The 24,034-nt window shown below is 51.6% G+C and overlaps 1 protein-coding gene across 1 annotated transcript in view; it reads left to right on the top strand.

Moving 5' to 3' along the window:
* The window catches only part of NTF3 (neurotrophin 3), a 71,318-nt gene extending 49,925 nt beyond the window's left edge, over positions 1–21,393 (top strand). The window contains exon 2 of the mRNA XM_062195455.1: positions 20,426–21,393. Coding sequence (XP_062051439.1) covers positions 20,426–21,220 — 795 coding nt within the window. The 3' untranslated portion in view covers positions 21,221–21,393. The remainder of the gene's footprint in view (positions 1–20,425) is intronic.
* The last annotated feature ends 2,641 nt before the right edge of the window (positions 21,394–24,034 follow it).

Here is a 24,034-nt window from a genome sequence, read left to right as displayed (position 1 = left end):
GTCGGAAAACCAGAACAGGGGAGCTGTCCTACAGCTTGGGGAGGGAGGCCGGCCTGCCCACAAGTCCAGGGGCAGACAAGGGCTGCAGCTGATTTGGAAGTGAGGAGCCCAGCAGTGTTCTTTCCAGCTGTGTCCTCAAGGACCTGGTGCTGGTGGTGTTGACGGTGTTTGCCAGTGGAGGTGGAAAACGCGATGCTCTTCTCGGAGCTGTGGCTGGGATCAGACGGTTGTCGGCAGACTGATGGCACCTGCATGTGGTATTCCTGTAGAGGAGCAGGGGGGAGACACAGCAGGGCTGGGGACCCTGAAGAAGAGGAGGAAGCTTCTGAGGAAATGGGAGTGCATGGGGCCCAGCCCCTGTTGGAGACGAGGTGACAGGATGACTGCCACTCAGAGGAAGTTAGGGTTCTACCCAGGGCAACCACGCACACTGGTTGGCCCCAGGGCTCCTGTGTAGCTGCTGCCCCTGATATTATTCTTAGCACCCCCTTTCACTGTGGAAAGCAGCACTGACTTGGAGGACCTCGTATCTGGTCACCATAATTGCACACATTTGAGTAGACATGGAGGTTAGAAAGGTGAGGGAGTTCCTGCTGAGAGACTCTTGTGTTCTGGGTAATAGGAGGTGAGACTTTCTGGATTCTGGTTTTGTTTTTTTTTTTTTTTTTTTTTTTTGACAGGCAGAGTGGACAGTGAGAGAGAGAGAGACAGAGAGAAAGGTCTTCCTTTTGCCGTTGGTTCACCCTCCAATGGCCGCCGCGGTAGGCGTGCTGCGGCCAGCGCACCGCGCCGATCCGATGGCAGGAGCCAGGTGCTTCTCCTGGTCTCCCATGGGGTGCAGGGCCCAAGGACCTGGGCCATCCTCCACTGCACTCCCTGGCCACAGCAGAGAGCTGGCCTGGAAGAGGGGCAACCGGGACAGGATCGGTGCCCCGACCGGGACTAGAACCCGGTGTGCCGGCGCCGCAAGGCGGAGGATTAGCCTAGTGAGCCGCGGCGAGGCTTCAGGAGAGGGAGCTCCCGTGAGGAACTCAAGACCTAACGACAAACTGTGGATCTACAGAGGGAACCGAGCTGACCCTGAAGACGTAAGTTATAAATTAGCTTGGCACAAGCAATACATATGAGGGTGCCTCAAGAACATGGAGCCGCAGGAGTTTGGCCTAACCATTAAGCTACCTGTGTGTCCCCATGGATCACCTGGGTTCATTTCCAGGCTCCAGCTCCTGGCTTGTTTCCTGCCAGGGCACACCCTAGGAGGCACTGGTGAGGACTCCAGTGGTCTCTGCCACCCACATTGGAGATGTGGGTTCAGTTCCTGGCCTGCAGCTTCAGCCAGGCTTAGCCCTGGCTATTGTGGGCATTTGGGGAGTGAACCAAACAGTGCATGGGAGCTGTCTCTCTCTCTCTGTTTCCCTGAAGCCACTGGAGCGACAGGGATTGTGAGAATAACTCGGGTGCATAGGAAGCTTTGTACAGGGAAGTATTTATCACAGAGTGGAGTCTGGAAGTAATGAATGTCCAAGAAGATGGTGTCATCCAGAAAGTCGTGGCACCTTGACCTGATGGAATACTATGTAGCCATCATAACTATGTATATGTAGAATTTTAAGATGATGGGAGACTGCTTAGCTTATAATGTTAAGTTACAGTAAAGTTACAGAGATAAGAGATAAGAAAGTTACAGAAGAACATATGTTGAATGATATCTCAACTATGTAACTCATAGGAAAACTTTGCATATGCTTAAAACAGCCTGGACCCAAATATTCCATGGTGATACTTGTGGATGTCAATAGATTTTTTAATATATTTTCATGTTTTAAGTGTTTCTTAAATGCACTTACATTAATGTTTGATAATGGAAGAGGACTTAGAAAAGGATGTGTGCAGTCGCCGTGTGGTCTGGCCTCCTCAGAAAACCATCTTTGGGGAGTCCTTGCTCTCTTAATCCCCAAGATGAGGACCTTCCCAGAGTGGCCTGGGGTTTGAGAGCACAGTGCTGCTGTCAGACACGCCTGGGATTCAGTCCCAGCTCAGAATCATAGCTACCACATGGCCACGGGCAGATCCCAGACAGCCTCTTTCTCTTGGGCTTCCCTTTCTTATTTATGAATAGAATAACACGCAGCCCCAAGCTTTGATCTATAATCCCCAAACACAGAAACTCAGAGTCCTTTTGGCTGCAAAATCTGTCCTGAGTTGACACAACCTTTGTTTCATTTCAGTGACTGTTTATGATTTCACGGCAGACATGTTAACGTGGTTAGCCGTGGGATGCTGCCCCAGACTTCACTGGGGGTGGTAGGGAACAAACAGGTGTCACTTACAAGGGCTGGACCATGGGCTCTCCCTTCTAGGGTTACTGTAGAGTTAAAGGAGACCGTGATTGCAGAATGCTTAGCAGTTTCCTGGCCATCAGCGAGTCCTTGGTGACCATGCCATTGTCATGGTTGATCTTGATCCTTGAGCCGTCACCAGGAGCAGAGTGCACGACTTCTGCTGGCTTTCCCAGTTCCTTTCCTTATTGGGATGTTTGGGAAAGTGGAGGCATCACACACAGGTGCTTCAAAATGTTCGTGGAGAATGGAATTAAAGAACGAGCTTGCTTCCAGGGAAAACGAAGTCCAGAGTAACGGGACACTACAGGGATTTAGGGCGGCGTGATTAGGACTCAGGACAGAAACAATGGGTACTTCCAGCACGGAAGTCCTCCTGCCTCTCTTCTTCTTCCTGGTTTCCAGCCCTGAGGCTTGAGCCACAGGGAATAACGCTCATTAACAGGGCACGCAGATAGTGGAGGGGCCAGTCCAAGAGTAAGTCTTATGCCATCGGTGGAGATGGAACCTCAAAGCCCGTGTGTTCATTATGGAATTGCAATGGACTTACAGCAGAATTGCTTTACATTTCAAGGACACTTTGCTTGAAACTAGTCCTTGTTTTAGCTTAAAGCAAAACAGATGATAGATATTATAGATTGGTAGTTATGCTATATAGATATGATGATAGATTTATAGACAGATCATAGAGTCACACAGATGAATGTTTATTTACTGCTTTCCATAGGAATTATACAATAATATTTTTTTAAATGCAAGATCTCATTGTTTTAAAGATTTTATTTATTTATTTGAAAGTCAGAGTTACACAGAGAGAAAGAGAGGCAGAGAAAGAGAGAGGTCTTCCATCCGCTGGTTCACTCCCCAATTGGCTGCAACAGCCGGAGCTGTGCCAATCTGAAGCCAGGAGCCAGGAGCTTCCTCTGGGTCTCCCATGTGGGTGTGGGACTTGGGCCATCTTCTACTGCTTTCCCAGGTCACAACAGAGTGCTGGATGGGAAGTGGAGCAGCCGGGACTTGAACCGGCGTCCATATAGGATGCCGGCACTGGAGGCAGCAGGCTTACCTGCTACGCCACAGCGCCGGCCACTCTCCTCGTATCTTCAAACTGGAATTCAATTCTCAAAAAAAGTTAGTTGCATTCAAATTTTTCAGAATCACAAGTAAGGAATGCACTGCCTTCTGATTGCGTGGCTACAATTATTCCTTCTTTCCCTTGGATTAGCCCCTGCTTCGTAAATTCTTAGTGTGGCACTAGTCCATTACATTATTAACAAGGAGAATTAAAACGTGTCATTTTGTAGGTTCCAGATTTCCCATTCTGAATCAATGCCAACATAAAGAGAATTTCCAGAGCCCGCTCTGTGACCACAGTTCACAGAGATCCCCTCCACACCAGCCATGTGACCCACTGCACACGGGGTTGGAGGGTACCAGCTGCTTTCACAGGCCTGTGGCATTGGTGCCCACTCCATCCCCGAGATGGAGCATTTTTCTTTTTTCTTTTGCAGTTCTCACTATTAGGCCTCCCATTTGGGCACTGGTTCGAGTCCAGGCTTCTCTGCTTCTGATCCAGCTTCCTGCTAATGTGCCTGGGAAAGCATCAGAGGATGGTTCAAGTGCCTGGGCCTCAGCCACCCACATGGGAGACCTGGATGGAATCTCTGGCTCCTGGCTTCCGCTTGGCTCAGCCCCAGCCATTGCAGCCATTTGGGAAGTGAACTAGGGGATAAAAGACTCTATATATTTCTAACTATCTATATCTCTCTATTTCTCTGTCCCCTTCAAATAAATAAAGTCTTTTGAAAACTTTAGTTAATGTGGCCATTTAGATGACATGCCCGAAAACTCACTACAACATTCTTTGTAGTAAACCAGAATAACCTCCCTGAAGTACTTGGTGCTGGCATTTTATGCACTGGTCCGGTAGTGGAAGAACCAGTCTTCGGTCAGCAATGACTGCCCATTAGGAAGACCCTGGCCTTTTCCCACTTTGATTCACCAAGTCCTTGTTGGCACGCTCCTGTGAGCACCTACTACAGCGTCAGGGCACATGCCTGCACGCTCTTGAGCTCCATCTTAACCTCCATGTTAATCCGCTCATTAGCACCACATTACAGAAACCAATGGGTCCCTTGCCAAGCCCAGCAGCAAAATTGGAGCTCCTGTAGTCAGATTCCCCAATTATACTCATCCAGTTGTCTCATTAGCTGCCAGGCATCATCCAAACCCCTCATCAAACATTGTTGTTTTTTTTTTCATGACTGTTGCCATTTTCTTAATGGCAGCATTGTTGAAAAGGATTGCTTTTAACACACACTTTTGTTTAACTTGTTGCTTGATCTCTAGAATGCAATAAACCTGCAGAATGCCTTGTGCCAAGGTTGGGGGCTGGGAGGGAGGACAATAGGAGAAGTGGAAGAGGTTTTCTTTGGGTAGAATCAAAGGGACGTGGGTGCAGAAAGGAGGCAATGACAGGACCCGTCCACCTCCCTGGACGGGAGGACATTCCCACGGCCAGAGGTTGCCCTGTTTCAGAACTGCCACACTTCGTGCTGAGTGCATCGTAGACGGTCTGCATCTCGTGGACAAAGAGACTTGCCAGTATCCCCCAGCAGGATGAAGGATGGAACTCTCGGCTTCTGTGCTGGTCACCGTAGGATCTGATCACAAAGGGCTGTCTTTTGGGAAGAATATAGGATCAGGACCTGGGTAGCAGAGGCTCTGCGTACAGCTTTGTTTCCAGCTGCAACAACTCTCAGCGCATCACTCACCTCCTCTCTGCCCTGGGTTCCTCTGTGTCACCTTAGCCATGTCCTCTTTATGGCTTCCCGACTCCACCTCCCCTGGCCCCAAACCAGAGACAGTGATGTGTACACGTAAGGCACAGTGGTTGGCGGGAGCTCATCTGTCATGCTTCCCTCCTTTCAGGAGCCATGATGGCTCTGCCGTAAGTGACCTAGACCTTTGTCTTTGACCAAGACCTGTGGATCTTTGGGGGAAGCATCGATGGCCTCCATCAGGCGCTGCCCATTGCCCCACCCAGTCCTGCCTCCATTTGTTAGGTTGAGGGGTGGATTCTGCTTGATCCTGGAGCATTGCTGGGAGTCTGAAACCTTTAAATACAGTTATGATTTCAAGGAAGAGGAATTACATGCAAGTCTCAGGCACCCATGGTCAATTCAAATCCACCTTCTGCCCGTGCAGCTCAACCCGTCTGCAGCTGTTGAAGCCCACCTTCTGCTGTCTGATGGAAACCCCACTACAACTAGTGCAAGGCCTGCTCTGCATGGCTTTCAATTGTCAAACACAGAAATCAGCAGAGAGGCGGGCAGGTGTCCGGTGCAGTGATCAGGATGCTGTTTGGACACCACATCCCGTATCGGAGTGTCTGGTGCAATCCCAGCTCCTCTCTCCATTCCGGCCACCTGCTTATGTGCACTCTCAGAGGCAGCGGTGATGCTCAAGTAGTTTGAGTCTCTGCCACTCATGTGGGAGACCCAGACTGAGTTTCTGGTTCCTGGCTGCAGCCTGGCCCAGCTCCAGCTGTTGCAGGCATCCGCGGAAGTGAACCAGCACAGGGGAGATCTTTTTCTGTCTGTTTTGGTCACTCTGCCTTTTACATAAATAAAAATAAGTAAATCATTTCTAAAGGTGCATCAGAAAGTGAGGAGGGGCTGCTGAGGGTGGTAGAGCCCGGGCCGAGGGTCAAGCGAGCAGGGCTGGAGTATCTGTCTGTGTGCACACAGGGAGCACTGGAACTTCTGTTGGAAACGTGTTTTCAGCTTTTATTTAGCACGGTGGGTAGCCCTGGGGGGCGGGGGCGCTGGGGTGGGAAGGGAGGACAATAGAAGGCTGTGTTGCCTTGCTGTAAAAGCTGCTCTCAGCAAGTAACGTGGAGCTCAGTGAGAGCACTGCTCAATTAGCCCCAGTGCTTACTGCAGGGTCTCCCTGCAGCTGTCGGCGGGGGGTGGGCAGGAGCTAAGGCGGCCGGCCCCGCTGTGTGGCACCCTGCAGGAACTCCGGGTGGGAGCTGGCCTGGGAGGGAGGGAGAAGCACCCTCCAGGCTCCTCTCAGGCCTGCTGTTTGTAGAGAGGGCCCAATGGGGGCACGAAGGGGTGGGGGGCTGTTCTGGGGAGAGGCACAAGGGGAGCCCGCGCAGGAGGTGACCCGAAAAGTGAGTGCACACGCTTCATGCCGAGAGTGACCGACATATGGAACGTGTTATCCGGAAGGGTTACAGGCTGGAGGAGCTCCTAGGGTTTTCAGGGGAGGGGTGGGGGAGGGGAGCGCCTTCAGAAATTCAAGGAGGTTTCTAAACAAAAGGAACTGGAGAAGGCTTGGAGAAACCATGAGAAATGCAAACTTGACCCAGAGTCCCTCTTTCTGTCCTGCCGGCTTCACCCTGCCTGTCCTCACATGTTTCCAGATCTGGGAACCCAGGAAAGCACAGGTGTCCTGAGGCTCCCCCACAGTGCCTGAGCCTGGGGCCCTAGAGGAGAGGCTGTGCAGTTGCAGTGACCTTGGGGTGATCCACTTGGAGCCCCTCCCTGTACAGAAGAACCAACCGATGCCTCCCTGGGAAGTGGACCAAACACTCACCCTAAGACTCACAATGGCTCCAAGGCTAGGGGGTTGGGTGGAGGAGGAGGCCTCAGCCCTTGGACTTTCCCCCCTTCTCAGTACCCACTCCCAACCCCCCGCACACACACCATACACAGAGACATGCACACCACACAGATGCAGAGACACTCGTGTGCACACACACACATACAGAGGACACGCTGGACTAGTCAGCTTTTATCACTGTAACAAGTACCTGAGGGACGCCACTTATATAAAAAAAGTTAGGTTGACTTTTACTCGCGCTTTTGGAGGATCACAGTCCAAGATCAGGTGGCCCCACTAGGACAGCGTCTGATGAGGGTGGGCGTGTGAACCAAGGAGCCTTTGGCCAGCCAGGAAGCAGAGGCAGGGACCAGGTAGCTGTCCACCCTTCTTCGAAAGCAGCCATCATTTGCTCGGGGTCTCCTCCCTAACAGCCTAATCCAATGTAATCAGTTCCCTAGGCCCCACCTCAGACACCATAATTGGATTAAGCTCCATCCTTAATCCATTAACATAAGACTCTGGGGATCAAACCCTTAACACACAGACCTTGGGGGGACACCCGAGTGATTATCTAAACCATATAGGATGTGCACGCCACACACAGACATACATGCCACACATTCACACACACACAACACAGACACCCCTGACCCGTGTTGCAGCAGTGTGTGTTCTAGAGTCTTCTAGCCTCTGAGGACAGTGCCTCTGGGCATCGTCCCAGCCCCTCCTGGGACAGGTGCAGATGGCCTGCGCCACTGCAGCCCATTTCCTGGGCCTCCGCATGCTGCCAGGAATCCCTGTTTGCAAGTGGGTGCTCCTGCTTCGTGCTTTCCCACTGCACCTGGCCTGAGGCTACCTGCCGGGTCGGGCACCAGCTCACTCATTTCCTTGGCAGGAGGAATTAAGTGTGATTTAGTGCAGGGATTTGCCTAGTTCTGGGGCCTGGTGGCAGGGTGGAGCGGTTCTGAACATGCATCTGAATGCAAACACCCTCTGGGGCTACAGTTGCGGAGGCTCTGCAGAGGGCACACTCCCCAACCCTTCCTGCCTCTCCCCAGCCAGGTAGAGAGTCATCTGTCCGGGGCCCTTTCACTCCATTGAAGCCCCCTGTTCATGAAAGTCCCCTTCCCCCTCCTTGTATCTCTCTTCTCTCACTGACTATGTATGGGTGAGAGTTAGTCTCTCTCTCTCTCTCTCTCCCTCTCTCTCTCTCTCACCCACACACACACACTCATCCTGAAGTCTCTGTGAGAAGCACACGGCTCCACACCTCTGCTTTTCCATTTTGCATTCAGTCGCTGGGTTTCTCTGACCCTCAGCGAGGCCACACCTGCAGGTGACTGACTGTGCCAAGGGACAAATGTCAGCCTCTAGAGTCAGAAGCACCCCAGCACTACTCCCAGAGACCTGTTCGTTGTGCTCAGCCCCTGCTGGTTAAATCGCAGGCAGTGTCTCCATGAACACTAAAGGTGGCCCCTCCAAACCCCTTTAGGGTCAGCAGCTGTGGGTGTTGCTGTTCTACTGCCAGTGACAGACACCCCAAAGCCTAGTCGCTTAAAGCAACTGCCATGTTATTGTAACTCTTGATTTTTGTGGGTCAGGAGTTTCGGGAGGATGGGGCTGGGTGACATCCCTGTGCCAGGTGGCTTCAACAGGCGTCACTGGCTCTGCACCCTCCACCTCACTTCCATTTGCTGGATGAGTGTTGGCACCGATGGCTGGAAGACTGGACCCTTGGGCCCTTTCCTGGGGAGCCTGGTGGCCTCTGGACCCTTGGATGACTCACACGGCAGCTTGGGGCTCCAAAAGCAAGGCCAAGGGCATGGCCTTTTCTGACTGGTCGTTGAGAGCAGTGGCATTGTTTCCACCCTTGCGTATCAGTTGGAACAGCCACAAGCCAGGCAGCTACGTACAAAGCAAGGGGACACAGACACCACCTCTCTGTAGGAGGAGGCCCAACCATCGGCAGCCGTGCTCTGCCCAGGATCAGGCCCCAGTGCATTTTACCCACTTTGCTGTTTGCTGCATCCAGGAGCCTCTGCTTATGCCCGGACCTCCAATCTCAAGCCTGCAGGGGCGCCTCCCAAAGCCCTGCGCTGTGGCTGTGTGCGTCCACCAGGGGTGTTGAGAGGCAGCGGCCGGCCTCAGCATGTGGCGCCCCTGCTTGGTAGTGGCAGTTGGCTGGAATGGGCAGCAGCCCCCCAGAATCAAGTGATGTTCCCAAACAGGGCAAAGAATCCAAGTCTCAAGGAGGCTGGGGGACAGGGAGACCATCGGGAGGGGGGGCATGTTGTGCAGAGAGATGGTAGCAAAGGGAGGGTGGGGAGATGCATGGTGGCCGGTGCCCTGGGCGAATGTCGGTGTCAGTAGCCGATGCCACACAAATGCTTGTGAAAGAGAGAAGGGACAGTTTCTGCCTCCATGGACTCCTTCCCTGGCTGGGTCAGGCGACTTGGGTGCCCGCCCCGCCCTCTCACAATAGAGTATGAAACCTGCCCTGTGGCCAGGGTCCCCTGAGCATGCTGGCAGGTGCAAGCAGGTGTCCTTCCATGTGTCCTGTGTCTGCAGCTTAAGGCTGGTCCTTTGGAGCCGTGCGTTCTCATCCTGGCTCTTCTGTTAATTTCATGCTTCATTTTGGGCAAGTCACATTTCCCATCGCCTTCTCACTATGTGAGAATCCCAGCCGTTTGGAGCACCAGTTTTTGGCACCAGCTTCCCAGGGACACAGAGAGACAGGGAGCTCCAGAAAACGAGGCTGATAAAGAAATGACTCGGGATTGCCGTGGGGTAATAGAAGCACCAAGCGTTCCAACTGAAAAGGAACTTTAGCCCAAGGATCCTCAGGGCAGGATCTGTGGCCCCCGGGTCAGGCCTTAGCAAGTCTGTGACTCACCTTAAACTGTTGGCAGAATTTTCCTTTCTTTGCGTATCTGTGTCTGTGCGTGTATGTGCACATGTGTGTATGTGCATTTGTGTATGTGTGCATGTGTGTATGTGTGTGTTTGTCTATACTTTGTATGTGTGTGCTTATGTATGTGCCTGAGTACATGTGTGTGTGTGTATGTGTGTTTAAAGGTTCTTCAGCTTTGATCATATTTTAACAAGGGCCAATGATCCAAAAACGAAAAACAGACACTCGACCCACCAGTAGCACTGAGTTATGTGATTCTTACCCAGGGGTGACAAGGTCGACCCAGCTGGTGGATGGGAGCTGCAGGTGTGGGCGACACACACAACTGAAGGCAGGACTGTTCTGCCTCTCGTCCACAGAGCCCCCTGTGCGACAAATACTGCCGGGAACTGAGACCCCCAGGGGAAGCCGCAAAGCTAGTGGCAGAGTTGGTTTTTATTAACAAATCAAAACAGGAAATGTGCCAAGAGTCTACATTATTTTGTTTATCTTCATCACACACAAATACTGTGTGCTCGATGGAAACCAGAGTCAGAAATCCATCTCACCTTCAGAAATCCAATTTTGAGAAGAATTCCTGGGTCCTCTGTCTTTTCCATGAGGTGGGGGAGGAACGAGGCCAGGAAAGGTTTGTGTTTCGAGAAGCTGAAGCCGTGGCTCCGTGCTGGACAGGTGAGGCTGCGGCCGCTCTGAATGGCGATGCCGAGCCCGCGCCTGCGAGCTGCCCTCCATACGTTTCAGAGGGCCTGTCCCGAGAATCCGTTTCTCTAGAAAGGCAAGAAACGTGAAAGCCAGCGTGGTGCTCGCTGCCTAATTCACCCCCAGCCGGCGGCAGGTGCCGCGGGCTCCGGAAGGAACTGGGAGGCGTGATGCAACATTGGCTAGAAGTGTACAAGTGCCCAGGCAGGGGTTTAAATCTTGGCTGTGCCTGTCGATGGACGTGTGATCTTGGGCAAAATGACTTAATCCCGCTGAGCCTCAGTTTCCTTAGCTGCAAAGTGGGGATAATCGTCGTATCAGTGAGGATTAATTGAGATAATCCATGTGGAGTGTTCGGAAAAGTCTGGCATCTGGTGGGGCTCAGGAAGATGTTTGCTGCTATTACGAGCGATTACTATGACTTGCGTCTGTGATTAGAGACAGCTTTGGGTTCGGAGTGTTTGTGCCAAAATCGCTTTCAGAGGACAGGCTCTGGGTTGGTCTTGTTGCCTGGCCCAGCTGCCCTGAAAGACTCCCCAGACAGTCTGGGACTGGAGTCCTAATGTTTACTGAGTGCCCACTGCCCACTCTGGTTTTGATGCGAGAATGGTTTTCTTCCTGCCTGCTGCACTTCCCAGGGTTGCTCTATGAGTGGCTGAGACCCCAGATCCCAGCCTGTGCACAGGTTCAAGTGTACGGCAGTGGCCGTGGCAGCCAAAGGCGAGAGCAGCCCTGGTGGAGGGCAGGTGTACCGCTCGGGGTCTCCAGGCAGGGTGATGTCCTGGAGAGGGCACGCCGTGGAGTATCTGCCGAAGCCTCGTCCTCTAGAGAGGAGGTGGGCTGGGTGGCAGAGGGGAGGCGCTAGGGGGTCGTGTGAAACGGGCCAGATCGCCAAACCCAGAGGAGGGAACCTGTCACCTGACTACTCTTTTGGCAGCCAAGTCCTCCTGAGGCCAAACCAGTATGGTTAGGGTTGATCCCAGCCTTGGTGCTGCTGTTGTGGTTGATGGACAGGAAAAGACTTGGGCCTTGCCAAGCCAGCTGTGGTGTGGGTTTGGAAGAGGCGGGTGGAGTGCGAATGGCATGAAAGCTATGCTTTCGGGTCTCCCTCAGCTTGCACTCTGCAGACACAGCCCATTTCTGTATGCTGTCGCTTCTGAGATGTAGCCGTGGCTGGGGGAACAAGATAGACACTTTATCATCATCCTCATCCTCGTTATTTGTGGTAGTAATTAAAAATCAACCACTCAGCGCCGCTTACCCTGTAAGGGTGTCACCGATCGTTGGATGGCTTTTTACAACTGACGTGTAAGCCTGACACGAAAACCCAACCCAACCGTGAGGCGTGCACTTGAAACAAAAAGGTTGCCTTGGGGCAAGGATTCTGAAGCTCCAGTTGTTCTCTGATGCTGGCTCCCTGCTCCACTGGGTGTGTAACTGCAGCAACCTCACACTCAGGGTGTCTCTGAACATGAAACAATGTAATACGTTGAAAACAGCCCGACAATAACCCACCCTTATCTCAGAGGCTACAGTGTGTGTGTGTGTGTGTGTACACACTCATGCTCATACCAATGCACGCAGGCCTGTGTGCACAGTTCCTGGTGAATGTGAATGTCCCCAAACAAACAAAACTAAATTTCCTAGGCATGCCATCCTGGCCAGCAGCGGGAGTGAGTCCGATTTTCTCTGCAGATCTTCCCCAGCCAACCCTCTGGCCATAAAGTAGAAGTCTGTGGCATGCATAGGATCAAGTAAATCTGGTTTCCTGGGGCTTATGTCGGCATCTCAAGCTCCTTCCAGATCTCTGTGCCAACAGGAGGCAAAGCCAACGGGTTCACGGGGCTGGGGAGGAGCTGCACTGCCTTCCTGCTTGGAGCTGCTGGTGCACATTGTTTTGACATGGGCTCTACCTTCTATCTTTCACTGCCTGGGGGCCAGAGGAGGGTAGGCTTTGAACCATGTGAAATTCCTCTCCCCACAGCTGTGCAAGGCCAGCTCACAGCTTCCCACCTCCATCACCATGCACTTGGCTTTCTTTCTGCACCAAGTGCCTGTATGTATCCAGAGATCTCCCATTCCTCATGTTCTGGCTCCAGGAGGGACCAAGTTCAGGACTCTCTGGGGTGAGACAGGAGCATGACCTTTGCAGGGTTCTTGATTGCATCTGCTTCTGTGCCTTCTCTGTTGACTGTGGGTCGTGTTTCCACAGGGAGGCCAGCCGGCCCTGAGAATTGAGGATCTTGTCCTATTTCACATCTTGAGCCGCCAGTTGATGCTCAATCATTTTCAAAACCTTGAGTTTAAAGTATTACCTTTTCACAAAAGGAGCCACTGGAGAATTTGAGGTTTTTAAAGAAGATAAGAGCTCAGCTCCCTGCCTCTGCTCCCGCCTGTTAGAGGTGCACCTGCCCGCTCTCACGGCAGCTCACTCACCACAGCCTGGGAATTCATCTTTGTCAGGGTGGACAACCACTCCAGGTTGTCTGAATTCACAGTGCACTCCACAGTGTCTTGCAATGACAGTTGCTGTTCTGCTCCCCTCACCCCTAGCTCTGCTCTTTGTCCTCTCAAAAGCTCAACTTGGGTCTTTTTTGTGCCTCCCAAGACAGGGAGTGTCCTAGTTGCCCCCACTGCAGCATTGTGCCCAGAGTGAATGAGTGAATAGGAGGTGGAGAGCGGAGCGCTCCCTGGAGGAGGCACTGTGCAAACCTGCGGAGCCTTCCTCTGGTGAGTTTATTTCACGGCTGCTCCTTGTCACCATTCCAAGAGGCTCCCTCCCTCCAGCCCTGCAGCCCTCTCCTGTTGGTTTCAGATTCCTCTTGCCCCTAGTAACTTCACCTACAGGTTTCCAGTTGGGGGCTAATCGTGCTATTTCCAGGTTGCTAGCGGCCCGGGGTGCTGCAGCCAGCTTGGTTTGTCCTCATAGGAGTTTGCTGCGCCATCCCTTGGAGCATCATCTGTGCATTTTAATTCATCTTTCCTCCCTCCGGCTTCCGGATCGTGAATAAAGAGATTAACCCAAACCAGAACAATCCCCAGCGAAGGCTCCGCTGAGCTGCCAGCTTTGTCGAGGGTCAGAACATCTTCACGTGGACCCCATTGACTTGACTTGGAGGCCTCGGGGCCTGAGATCAGGACAAAGCCAATTTGAATTAATTTTACAATTAAGATCCGGGGAGAAGGCTGAGCCAGTCTTTTATAGTTTCGTTTAATATTTCCAGCACATTCCTTTTCTTTTGGTCATTCTGCCACCTCTCTCTCACTTTCCATTCCCTGAACAAGATATTAGGGTTATCTGGCAGGATGCAGGCTTCTGAGAATTTAGGATTAGTCAGAGGGACCATGACATCGCTGTAGAAATTCTCTGAAGAATTAGGCCCTTCTGGAAACAGCTGGACAGTGTCCTCTTTACCCCCAGCCTTCAGAGGGTGTGGCTGCAGGAGAGAGAATGAGATTCCTTGAATTTGCATATTTAAAAGTTGGCAAGTGTAGAACTGCATTCACTTTTGATTTTGTGACTCCCCACTGAGCAGAGCTAGAACAAGGCCTTTCTCCCTTCTTTATAAGTTCTCCTAGGAATTGAGGGCTGGTCCCAAACCCAAGGCGTGGTGGGGTGGCATGCCCAGCACTCTGGTCCATGCTGTGCTGAGACAGGTTACCCAGAGAGGGACGGCTTTAGAGCCCCAGGCCCAGGAGGGGCTGGGGACAAACGAATTCTATTGATTTTTCTGAGAAATGTTTTATCAGGCATGTGGGGAGAAGGAAACAGGAGCAGTGGCGTGGAGTTCCTGGGACCCGGCCTGGAGTGGAGGCCCTCATCCTGCTGGATGGCAGCTGTCCTGGCTCAAGGCTTGGAACTTGAGCTGCCTCTGGAAATCAGCCTGTTGAAAGTTTGGGAGCAGCGGCAGACAGAGAGGCAGCATAGTACAGTCGTTAAGCTCATGAGCTCTAGAGCCAGGCTCTGCTCAGATCCTTGCTCTGCTGCTTTATGCCTTTAACTTCCTTATGCCTCAGTTTCTCCAGCAGAAGCGGCAAGAGTGATAGGACCTACTTCAGTGGAGTTTCCAGAATTAAATAGTGAATGCAGGGGCCAGCGTTGTGTCCCAGCAGGTTAAGCTCCTGATGCTGGAATCCTGCACTGGAGCACCAGTTTGAGTCCCAGCTGCTCCACTCCCAATCTAGTTCCCTACTAACACCTGGGACAGTAGTGGGAGACGGCCCAAGTACTTGGGCCCCTGCCACCCACATGGGAGACCCAGATGGCGTTCTGAGCTCCTGGCTTCAGCCAAGAGCAGCCTCTGCCATTGTGGCCATTTGGGGCATGAACCATTGCATGGAAGATCTCTTTCTTTCTTTGTGTCCCCACCTCTTTATCATTCTGCTTTTCAAATAAATAATTCCTTTTGAAAAATTGAATGGATGTCAATATTTAGCATATTACATGTTTGTTTAAAACAGTTTTTATTTATTTTTCTTTTTTAATGTATTTATGTGAAAGGCAGAGGGGCAGGGCCTGTATCATGGCATAGCAGATAAAGCTACCACCTGTGATGCCAGCATCCCAAATGTACTGGCTGCTCCACTTCCAATCCAGCTCCCTGCCTGGGAAAGCAGCAGAGGATGGCCTGAGTACTTGAGCCCCTACACCCATGTGGGAGACCTAGAAGAAGCTCCTGGCTCCTGGCTTCAGATTGGCCCAGCTCCAGCCATTGCAACCATTTGGGGAGTGAACCAGCAGATGGAAGATCTCTCTCTCTCTCTCTCTTTCTCTCTCTTCCTCTGTGTGTATGTGTGTCTATCTCTCTCTCTCTCTCTCTCTCTCTGCCTTTTAAATAAATAAATATATCTTTTTAAAAAAGGCAGATGGACAGAGAGAGCGAAAGAGCTCCCATCTGCTCACTTATTCCCCAAAAGTTTGCAGTGGTTCTTGGCTAGGGCCAAAGCCCAAGAACCAGAGCCCAATCTAGGTCTTTCACATGGGTGGCAGGAATCCAACTACCTGAGCCATCACTCCTGCTTCCCAGAGTCTACATTAGCAGGAAACTGGTCAGGAGGGGAGCTGAGAATTGAACCCAGGCATGCCAATACAGGATGCAAGTGTCCTAACCAGTGTTTTAACCTGCTAGGCCAAATGCCCATCCTCGTGTAGTTATTTATTTATTTGTTTGAGAGACGGAGTTACAGTCAGAGAGGGAGAGACAGAGGGAAAGGTCCTCCATCCGCTGGTTCACTCCCCAGATGGCCGCAAGGTCTGGAGCTGGGCCAATCTGAAGCCAGAAGCTTCTTCCAGGTCTCCCATGTGGGTGCAGGGGTCCAAGGACTTGGGCCATCTTCTACTGCTTTCCCAGGCCATAGCAGAGAGCTGGATGGGAAGAGGAGCAGCTGAGACACAAACTGGCATCTGTACAGGGACTTGAACCAGCGCCCATATGGAATGCCGGCACCGCAGTCGGAGTTCTAACCCACTATGCCACAGCACCTCACATAGTATTTTTATTCTTGATGACCTCACTGTGGCCAGGCTACAAATCTATTCCATACGCGTGCAATAAGTGATGGAGTCTTTAGGTGTGTGGTCAGGAGAAGCCGCTCTTGCCTACTGAGGCTGGAGTCCTGAAGATGCAACCGCAGCCCTTGGGGTGTGGCAGGACCAACGCAGGTGACTGTGGGTGCAGCTACTCCACCGCACTCCACTCTTGCTTCCTGTCCCATGGCAGCTGCTGCTTGAATACCCAAAAACCCTCTGTGTGTGTGTGTGTGTGTGTGCGCGCGCACGCTGCAAACAGAGCCAAAAAGGAGGAATCAGAAATTGCTCTCTTTTGAGTATTTTGAGGAATGGTGAAACCTTGTAGGAATGTTGCTCTAGGGACCGAGAAAACACCATCTGCAGGAAAAGCATTTCCAAGTGAGGAAAATAGCATACTCACGTTGGTCAGGATCTTGGAAAACTGTGCAGGGGAAGTGGGCACTGGGGAGAGCCTAGGAAGGGGGTTTTACTGAGGTCTTTAACAGGTCTTTTTCTAATTATAACCAAGAAAAGCCTAGGGGACCAGGCCCGCTTCAGAGCCAACGGCCTGTGTTTTCTTTGGGAAAAGAAGGCAGAGTTAATTGGCTCCCAAAACCAGGCTTGGCACAAGCCCATGCAGGATCTCAGGCCGCTAAGCGGGGCCTGGGGAAGGTGGCCATCCTAGGAGATGCTCTGGCGAGAAGCAGACACGGAAACTCTGCAGGATGTCCAGTCTCATGCAGGCGCCGACATGGGGGGTGGGGGTAGAGGGGTGGTGTGGTCCCTGTCATCAGACGGGAGGGACAGGGATGATAAAAGCACTATGTGACAGCTGCTCCATGGGGGCCTGTGCACGTGATGCTGATCACTAGAAGGGAGACATAGACGTCCTCAACAGAGAAATTCACTGACCTGCCTCGCCCGGGGTTAAGCTCACACTGCTTTCTTGTTTTTTTTTTTTTATTTTATTTTATTTTTCTGAAATTTATTTATTTATTTGAAAGACAGAGTTACAGAGAGGCAGAGGCAGAGAGAGAGGTCTTCCATCTTACAGGTTCACTCTCCGAATGGCCGCAATGGCCGGAGTTGGGCTGATCTGAAGCCAGGAGCTTCTTCCGGGTCTCCCACATGGGTGCAGGGGCCCAAGGACTTGTGCCATCCTCTACTGCTTCCCCAGGCCACAAGCAGAGATCTGGATTGGAAGTGGAGCAGCCGAGACTCGAACCACTGCCCACATGGGATGCTGGCATCACGGATGGTAGCTTCCCCTGCTATGCCATGATGCAGGCCCCAGCCTGTTGGGTTTTAATGCAGCCTTGTGTAGTTTAGAAACACCAGCCTGCAGCAGATGATGTACTCCCAGTGTTTATTCCAAAGTACCTCTTAGTCAGCATTTCATTGCTGTAACCAATACCAGAGCTGCCTACCATCATAAAGTAAAAAGGTTCATTTAGCTCACAGTTTTGGAGATTCAAGTCCAAGGTGGGACAGACCCCATGGTTTGGTCACTGATGAGGGCAGCCGATGGCCCTGATGAAGGAGCAAGTCGTTATCCAGGAAGCAGGGAGAGAGGGTGGGCCCAGAGGGCAGGCCTTCCAAGGGTGCAGCCCCTACGGATCCTACACATCGTAACTGCCTTATGTTTTCTCCTTCTCAGTATCATCAGTTTATGACCTTAGGGTGTAGATGTCTGTATGAGCCCCGTCACATTCAAACCATAGCACTGTCATTACAAGTTTTTGGACTGATGGTAAAAGAGGGTACAGACACAGGAATGAGTAAGACTTATGCAAACCGTGTAATTCCACGGGGGATGTGATATCTGTTATCGTAGCCATGTGGACATTGGGCTGAGGGAACACAGAGGAGGTATTGAGTGTTGCTGCTAAGATCTTGGGAAGCTTCATAGAAAAGTCAGCGTGTGACCCAGGCACTGACGAAGAGCTGAAATCCCAACAGGAGCAACAGAGATAGGCAAGGTGAAGGGGCCAGCAGGTGCACACGGGTCATAAGGCACATTCAAGGGGCAGCGGAGTGGCTGGGGTTGGAGCATGGGATGTGTGAGCCCAACCATGATTCAACAAAAGAGAGAGGTCAGGGCCAGGGTGCAAAGAACAACTTTCCCTCCCCTCATGTGCCTCTCCTCCTCTTTGGACTGGAGTTTGGGTTTTCTTCTTATGTAAAATGAAGGACTTGAGGCTGATGCTCTCTTTGTATGGTTTTTCTACATCTAATAACCTTGGGGTTCATATTTAGGCCACTGCCATTCAAAACTCTTTCTCTTTCATCACCAGTCTATAGGTGCCACTCTGCATTCTCCCTTCCAGCTCACCCATGTAATCCCCTCCTAATAACCTGTGTATCAACTCCCACTCTGCCTGGTACCTCCATCTCCAGCCACGCTTGATTGGTTCCCCTATGAACAGAAACCCAGGGTACCCTGCGCTGACAGCGGCTGGCCTTTGGGGAGATTTTGGACAAACTTCAATCCCAAATGATTTTATTGCAGTTGTATTTTGGGGTGGGGAAAAGGGCAGGTGTGGGGTAACTCTGGTTGCATGTGTGTTGTATTTTCATTTTGCTGGGCCTGCAAGACTGCAATAATTGTCGCTTGCACACAGACATTGAGGAATTGAGTGATTCAGTGGAGACCATTTCCCTAGGATGTTACAATTTGTAGAGCAATCTCTAGGGGTGGGCAGTCATGCTAGAATCCTGGCTTCTCTTAGCTTGATCTTGAAGAAGTCGGTTGTCCAGAAAAGTAGTTCCCATGGAAGGGAGATGGACTCCTTATCACAGAAGCAGGCCAGGAGCCAGGAAGAGGAAGTTGGACCAAAGCTCCTGCAATGCTGTCAGCCTTGGGGACAAGCGAGCAAGCAATTCTTTAGCCCAAATGGGGAGAGGCTGTGTCTGCAGGCTGGCGTTAGCAGGCTCAGACTTGGGTGTTGGTAATCAGGTCTGCTCCTGTATTTCTTAAGTCACCTTGGTTTGTTTCCTCCCTATTTTCCCCCTGGATTTGGTAAATTCTGAAAGTACCAAAGGTGAACCAAGGGAAGGGATTGTATCTTCCACATTTAGTCTTTAAAAAGGAAATGATGTGTCCCCGGAGGCCAATGAGGTGGTAGCGATGGTAATTAAAGAAGTAAAGCCTCCCGGGGGTGGGAGTGGGAATCAGGGTGCAGGTTAGGATCCCAGCTCCTCCTGGAGAGCCTTCCTCCAGGGCCAAGCCCCCAGGAAAGCCTGGCTTTGCCCCACTGAGGGGGAGACGAACAGTGAGAGCATGTCGAGATCAGCACGGCAATTCCACCAGGACTCGCAGGCGCCCTGTGTTGCCATCCTACCATGGCGACAGCGGGAGAGGAGTGCCACTCCAGCCAGGAGCAGCAGAACTAGAAATATCCCTGGGAAGGTAACAGGTTGTAATGGAAACAGGAAGTCCGGAGCAGGAAAAACAAAGCTACGGTGCCTCTCGGTATCCAAGCCACGTCCACCGGTTCAGTTGAGTGGGTCTCTGCAGGATCTCCATCTTCTGCAGGTAGTGCTTCTGCAGGCTGCAGGCGTCGGTCAGATCCCCTTGGGCGTCCTGGTAATGAGTGGCCATCAGAGAGCTCTGCAGGGCACTCTGAGGCTCAGTGCTTTCTCGCCCAGTGTCTAGGGTCCCACCTGTTCATTAACAAAGGTAGAACAGACCATACCAGGTGTGGCCCAGCCAGGTGTGAGCCCATCTCTATTACCATAATATGTGGGTACTTCCTAAAACTCGTGGGAAAGTGGAATTAATACGTCATTTTATTGTGGTACCCCAAAATAGCCCCTTGAAATCCGTGTGTAGTTTGTTTATGAAACGTGTTTACCACGAGCTTTTTGACGATCTCTTGCTGAGGGGCGTCTGACCACATCCCCAGCCTCAGTGTGCTTCATTGAAACACCCCAGGGGCGCCAGCTGGGGAGCATTAGAACTGTGCTTCCTGGGACAATTCCAAGGTCACTGCTGCCAATCAAAGAAGGTGACTTCAAAGTTTTCATAGTTGGCCAAGGTAGAGTGGACCATACGTGTCTTTCTGGGCTCAGGGGTGTTTTAGGAAGTGGCGCTGCTTCTTGCCCTCACGGTATAAAGAGGACCTTGAATGCCAATACCATGGGAAGGACAACAGAGTGAGAGGACCCAGAGTGTGTTCCCTGGTATCTCCCAAGGGTGGAGGGAAGACGTAGGATCCTCAGAACGTCTGCAGAGGAGCGCTGGTGGTGCCGTCTCTCTCCTGCCCTCCTGGGGACACACAGCGTCAAGCAGCTGTTGCCAGGATGGCATTGGTCTGCTGCCTCGACCTGTGATTAACACCTGTGTTTCCTTTTCAGATCTTACAGGTGAACAAGGTGATGTCCATCTTGTTTTATGTGATATTTCTCGCTTATCTCCGTGGCATCCAAGGGAACAACATGGATCAAAGGAGTTTGCCAGAAGACTCGCTCAACTCCCTGATTATTAAGCTGATCCAGGCAGACATTTTGAAAAACAAGCTGTCCAAGCAGGTGGTGGACGTTAAGGAGGGCTACCAGAACACCCTGCCCAAAGCAGAGGCCCCCCGGGAGCCGGAGCAGGGAGAGCCGGCCAGGTCAGAATTCCAGCCCATGATCCCAATGGACACGGAGTTGCTGCGACAACAGAGACGCTACAGCTCGCCCCGCGTCCTGCTGAGCGACAGCACCCCTTTGGAGCCCCCTCCCTTGTATCTCATGGAGGATTATGTGGGCAACCCCGTGGTGGCCAACAGAAGCTCCCGGAGGAAGCGGTATGCAGAGCACAAGAGCCACCGTGGGGAGTACTCGGTGTGTGACAGTGAGAGCCTGTGGGTGACCGACAAGTCGTCGGCCATCGACATCCGGGGACACCAGGTCACGGTGCTGGGGGAGATCAAAACCGGTAACTCTCCCGTCAAACAATATTTTTATGAAACGAGATGCAAAGAGGCCAGGCCAGTCAAAAACGGTTGCAGGGGCATCGATGACAAGCACTGGAATTCCCAGTGCAAAACGTCCCAAACCTACGTGCGGGCACTGACTTCGGAAAACAACAAACTGGTGGGCTGGCGGTGGATACGGATAGACACCTCCTGTGTGTGTGCCTTGTCGAGAAAAATCGGAAGAACGTGAATTGGCCTCTCTCCCCATATATAAATTATTACTTTAAATTATATGATATGCATGTAGCATATAAATGTTTATATTGTTTTTATATATTATAAGTTGACCTTTATTTATTAAACTTCAGCAACCCTACCGTATATAAGCTTTTTTCTCAATAAAATCCGTGTGCTTGCCTTCCTTCAGGCCTCTCCCATCTGTTAAACCTTGTTTTGTGATCCGGCTCTCGGGAGCTGCTCTGTAAAACTGTGTACGCATTCAGCATTGTCAAGGCCATGACTGTCGTCTTAGTAAACTTGTTAAAATCAGATGATGTCAGAGTTGTGTATCAACACAGGGATAGCCTCCTTCCGGTACGTTTCATGGTTGATTGATGAATTAAAAGGACTGTTATGGCCTTCATTGGAAATCAGACCCCTGTAGCTTGGAGCTCAATATTGGATTCTGCCCAGCAGGACGGACTACCGGGTACTCACTTGCCTCTCTCCACTGTTCACTTTGCCAGTTAGGATCGTGGTTTGCTCCAGTATTAGGGTCCAAGAGCAGTACGGATGAACCTGGAAATTTTAGAATTGGAAGATGCTTCTCAGTACATTTGTTGTTTGGGTGCCTGGGGTTGTGTAAGGGTTGGATTTTTTTTTTTTTTTTTTTTTTTTTTTTTTTGGCTCTGGTATTTGTTTTGCTTTTTGTAAGTGCTTTTCATCCTTTAAGGCACATAGGAAAATTTTTTAAGCTGTTCGTAACTGTTTGCTTCTGTTTGCTTCTGGCTCATGAATAATCTATACACAGAAGATAACTTGTCTCGGAATAGACAAGACCCTCTTGGTCCGTGACCTCACTCGCTCATCTGGTGGTCTCTCCTAGAGACTCACGCAGAGTTGGAGTGTGCCTGGCCTTTGGGGTCAGATCAGGGCTCACGGTCCAGCTCCTCCCCTGTGGCCTTGAAGGCTCTCCAGCCTGGACTTGACAGGGGCAGAGGCAGATGGGGAGTCCTGCCTCCGATCCAGCAGTCCCGGGCAGTCAGTTGAGAAACAATTGGTAACTTCCTGGTGTGGGGTGGCCATTGGCAAATGAGCCTTCCTCACCCCTTCACTTCTCTCTTCCGTGTTCGTGTTCCTCTGTGTTGTTGTGAGTTGATTCATCAACTTGCGATGTAAAAATCCCAAATGGAGCCCACTGAGTCCCGTCGGGGATCTGTGACAGCCCAAGGGTGGCTGTGGTGATGGCTTCACCTGTCTTGTCCAAGCACAACAGAAGAGGGCTTTATCAGCATCCCCCAGGGAGTTTGCTGATGTCTTTTTCCAGATGGGAAGCAGTTTGTCCTCTTGGGGGGCTGGAGCATAAGAGTGCTCACTCCCATCTTGCTGGAGGTGAAAGGTGCCCACCAATCTAATTCAGAAGTCACTTGTTTCTGCCCTGAGCCCTGTCCAGCACCAGGCCTGCACTGCCCTGCCTGTAATGAAGGTCCATGTCTGCTGTTCCTACCCTGAGCGACCCGTGGTCTGAGCTCTCTAACATGCACCCACGGAGAGTATGACGTGAACCTGTGGAACAGCCTCTGCAGACGCAGTGGCGTTGTACTACACTTGATTCTGGAACCCTATGATAGAAGTGCAAGAATGAGGAATTGATGATGTGCTTTGCTATGGGCCATGCAAATTGATAGAACAGTGGAGGTCTTGGGGTTGACCCAAACCCGGTTCTCAAGAGTTCATCATTGGAAGGTGACAGCTGAACCTTTTCCTGGGCTTCCAGCAAGAGTGTAGACCTCCTCCAAGCAGCCAACTAAAGGACACTGCAACCAGGAAGCATCTGTAGGGTTCAGGTCCAGACTATTGAACCAGCATTGAAGGAACTAGACAAGTCAATTCTGGGTATAGGAGCCTAACAAAGAAATACTGTAGTCCTAGCTAAACAGAGGATTCTGGGAAATTGGAGACAAGATATTTAAGAATTGCAACAAAAGCTACCTAACCTGCCCATCACGGGGTCTTTCTTCCCTCCTCAGGACCTTTGTGGAGGAGTTCTTAAGAGCTCCTTCTGGAACTTCTACTGTGAATGAGTAGATGGTCTGGCTGATCTGGGAGAAGGGCCTGGGTGATACAGACCAGCAGTGGAAGGCACAGGTCCCAGCTAGCAGGGCTCAGTCTTGAACCCTACCTAGAACACAAGTAATTTGCCCACACATCAAGAGCAAGTCTGGGGCTGCACCCTGGGGAGTGTGCAGCTCCGAGGGGAAGGTGGCCTGGGACGAGATGAATACCCTGGAGAGAAGAATCTGAGCTGCAGACTGCATAGTGGCTCAGCCTCCTCCACGCTGGGTGGCAGGGCAATGGGGCGTTATCCAGCTTCCTCTCCCTAACAGTCTTGGCATAGAGGGCATTTGGCTGCTGCCAAAGTCAACATGTTAAGCCTCTGGACCCAGGGCAGAGCCTTCATCATGGTTGACAGGAGGCCTGTTTCCATCCAATTTACACACTTGTGGTGTTGATAGGTTGAAAATTAAAACCAGCTCTGAGATAGGAGGGCCCTGCAGGGCTAGTGTCTGGCTCCTGGACAACTCCACACACTCCTCCGTCCCCCTTTATCTTAGTGCCTGGTTTCTTCTCGGGGCTCCGGTAAATGGGGAAGTGTGCTGCAGGGTGAAGAACTCAGCAGGACAGGAGAAAAGGCATCATGGGCCAGCTTTGTTACCAGTAGCTGTGTGACCGCGGAGAGCTCCCCTGTCCTAGCATGGCCATCAGGAGAGTCTGTAGCCCAGAGGGGCAGTGTGCGGACGGCATGGGCCTCAGTCCTTAAGAAGTGCTGCAATGGCAAGTTCTG

The sequence above is a fragment of the Lepus europaeus genome, chromosome 6 (genome assembly GCF_033115175.1).
Source record: "Lepus europaeus isolate LE1 chromosome 6, mLepTim1.pri, whole genome shotgun sequence".
Classification (NCBI taxonomy): Eukaryota; Metazoa; Chordata; class Mammalia; order Lagomorpha; family Leporidae; genus Lepus; species Lepus europaeus.
Note: the sequence above shows the minus strand (reverse complement) of the source record. Positions and strands in the feature narration are given on the sequence as shown.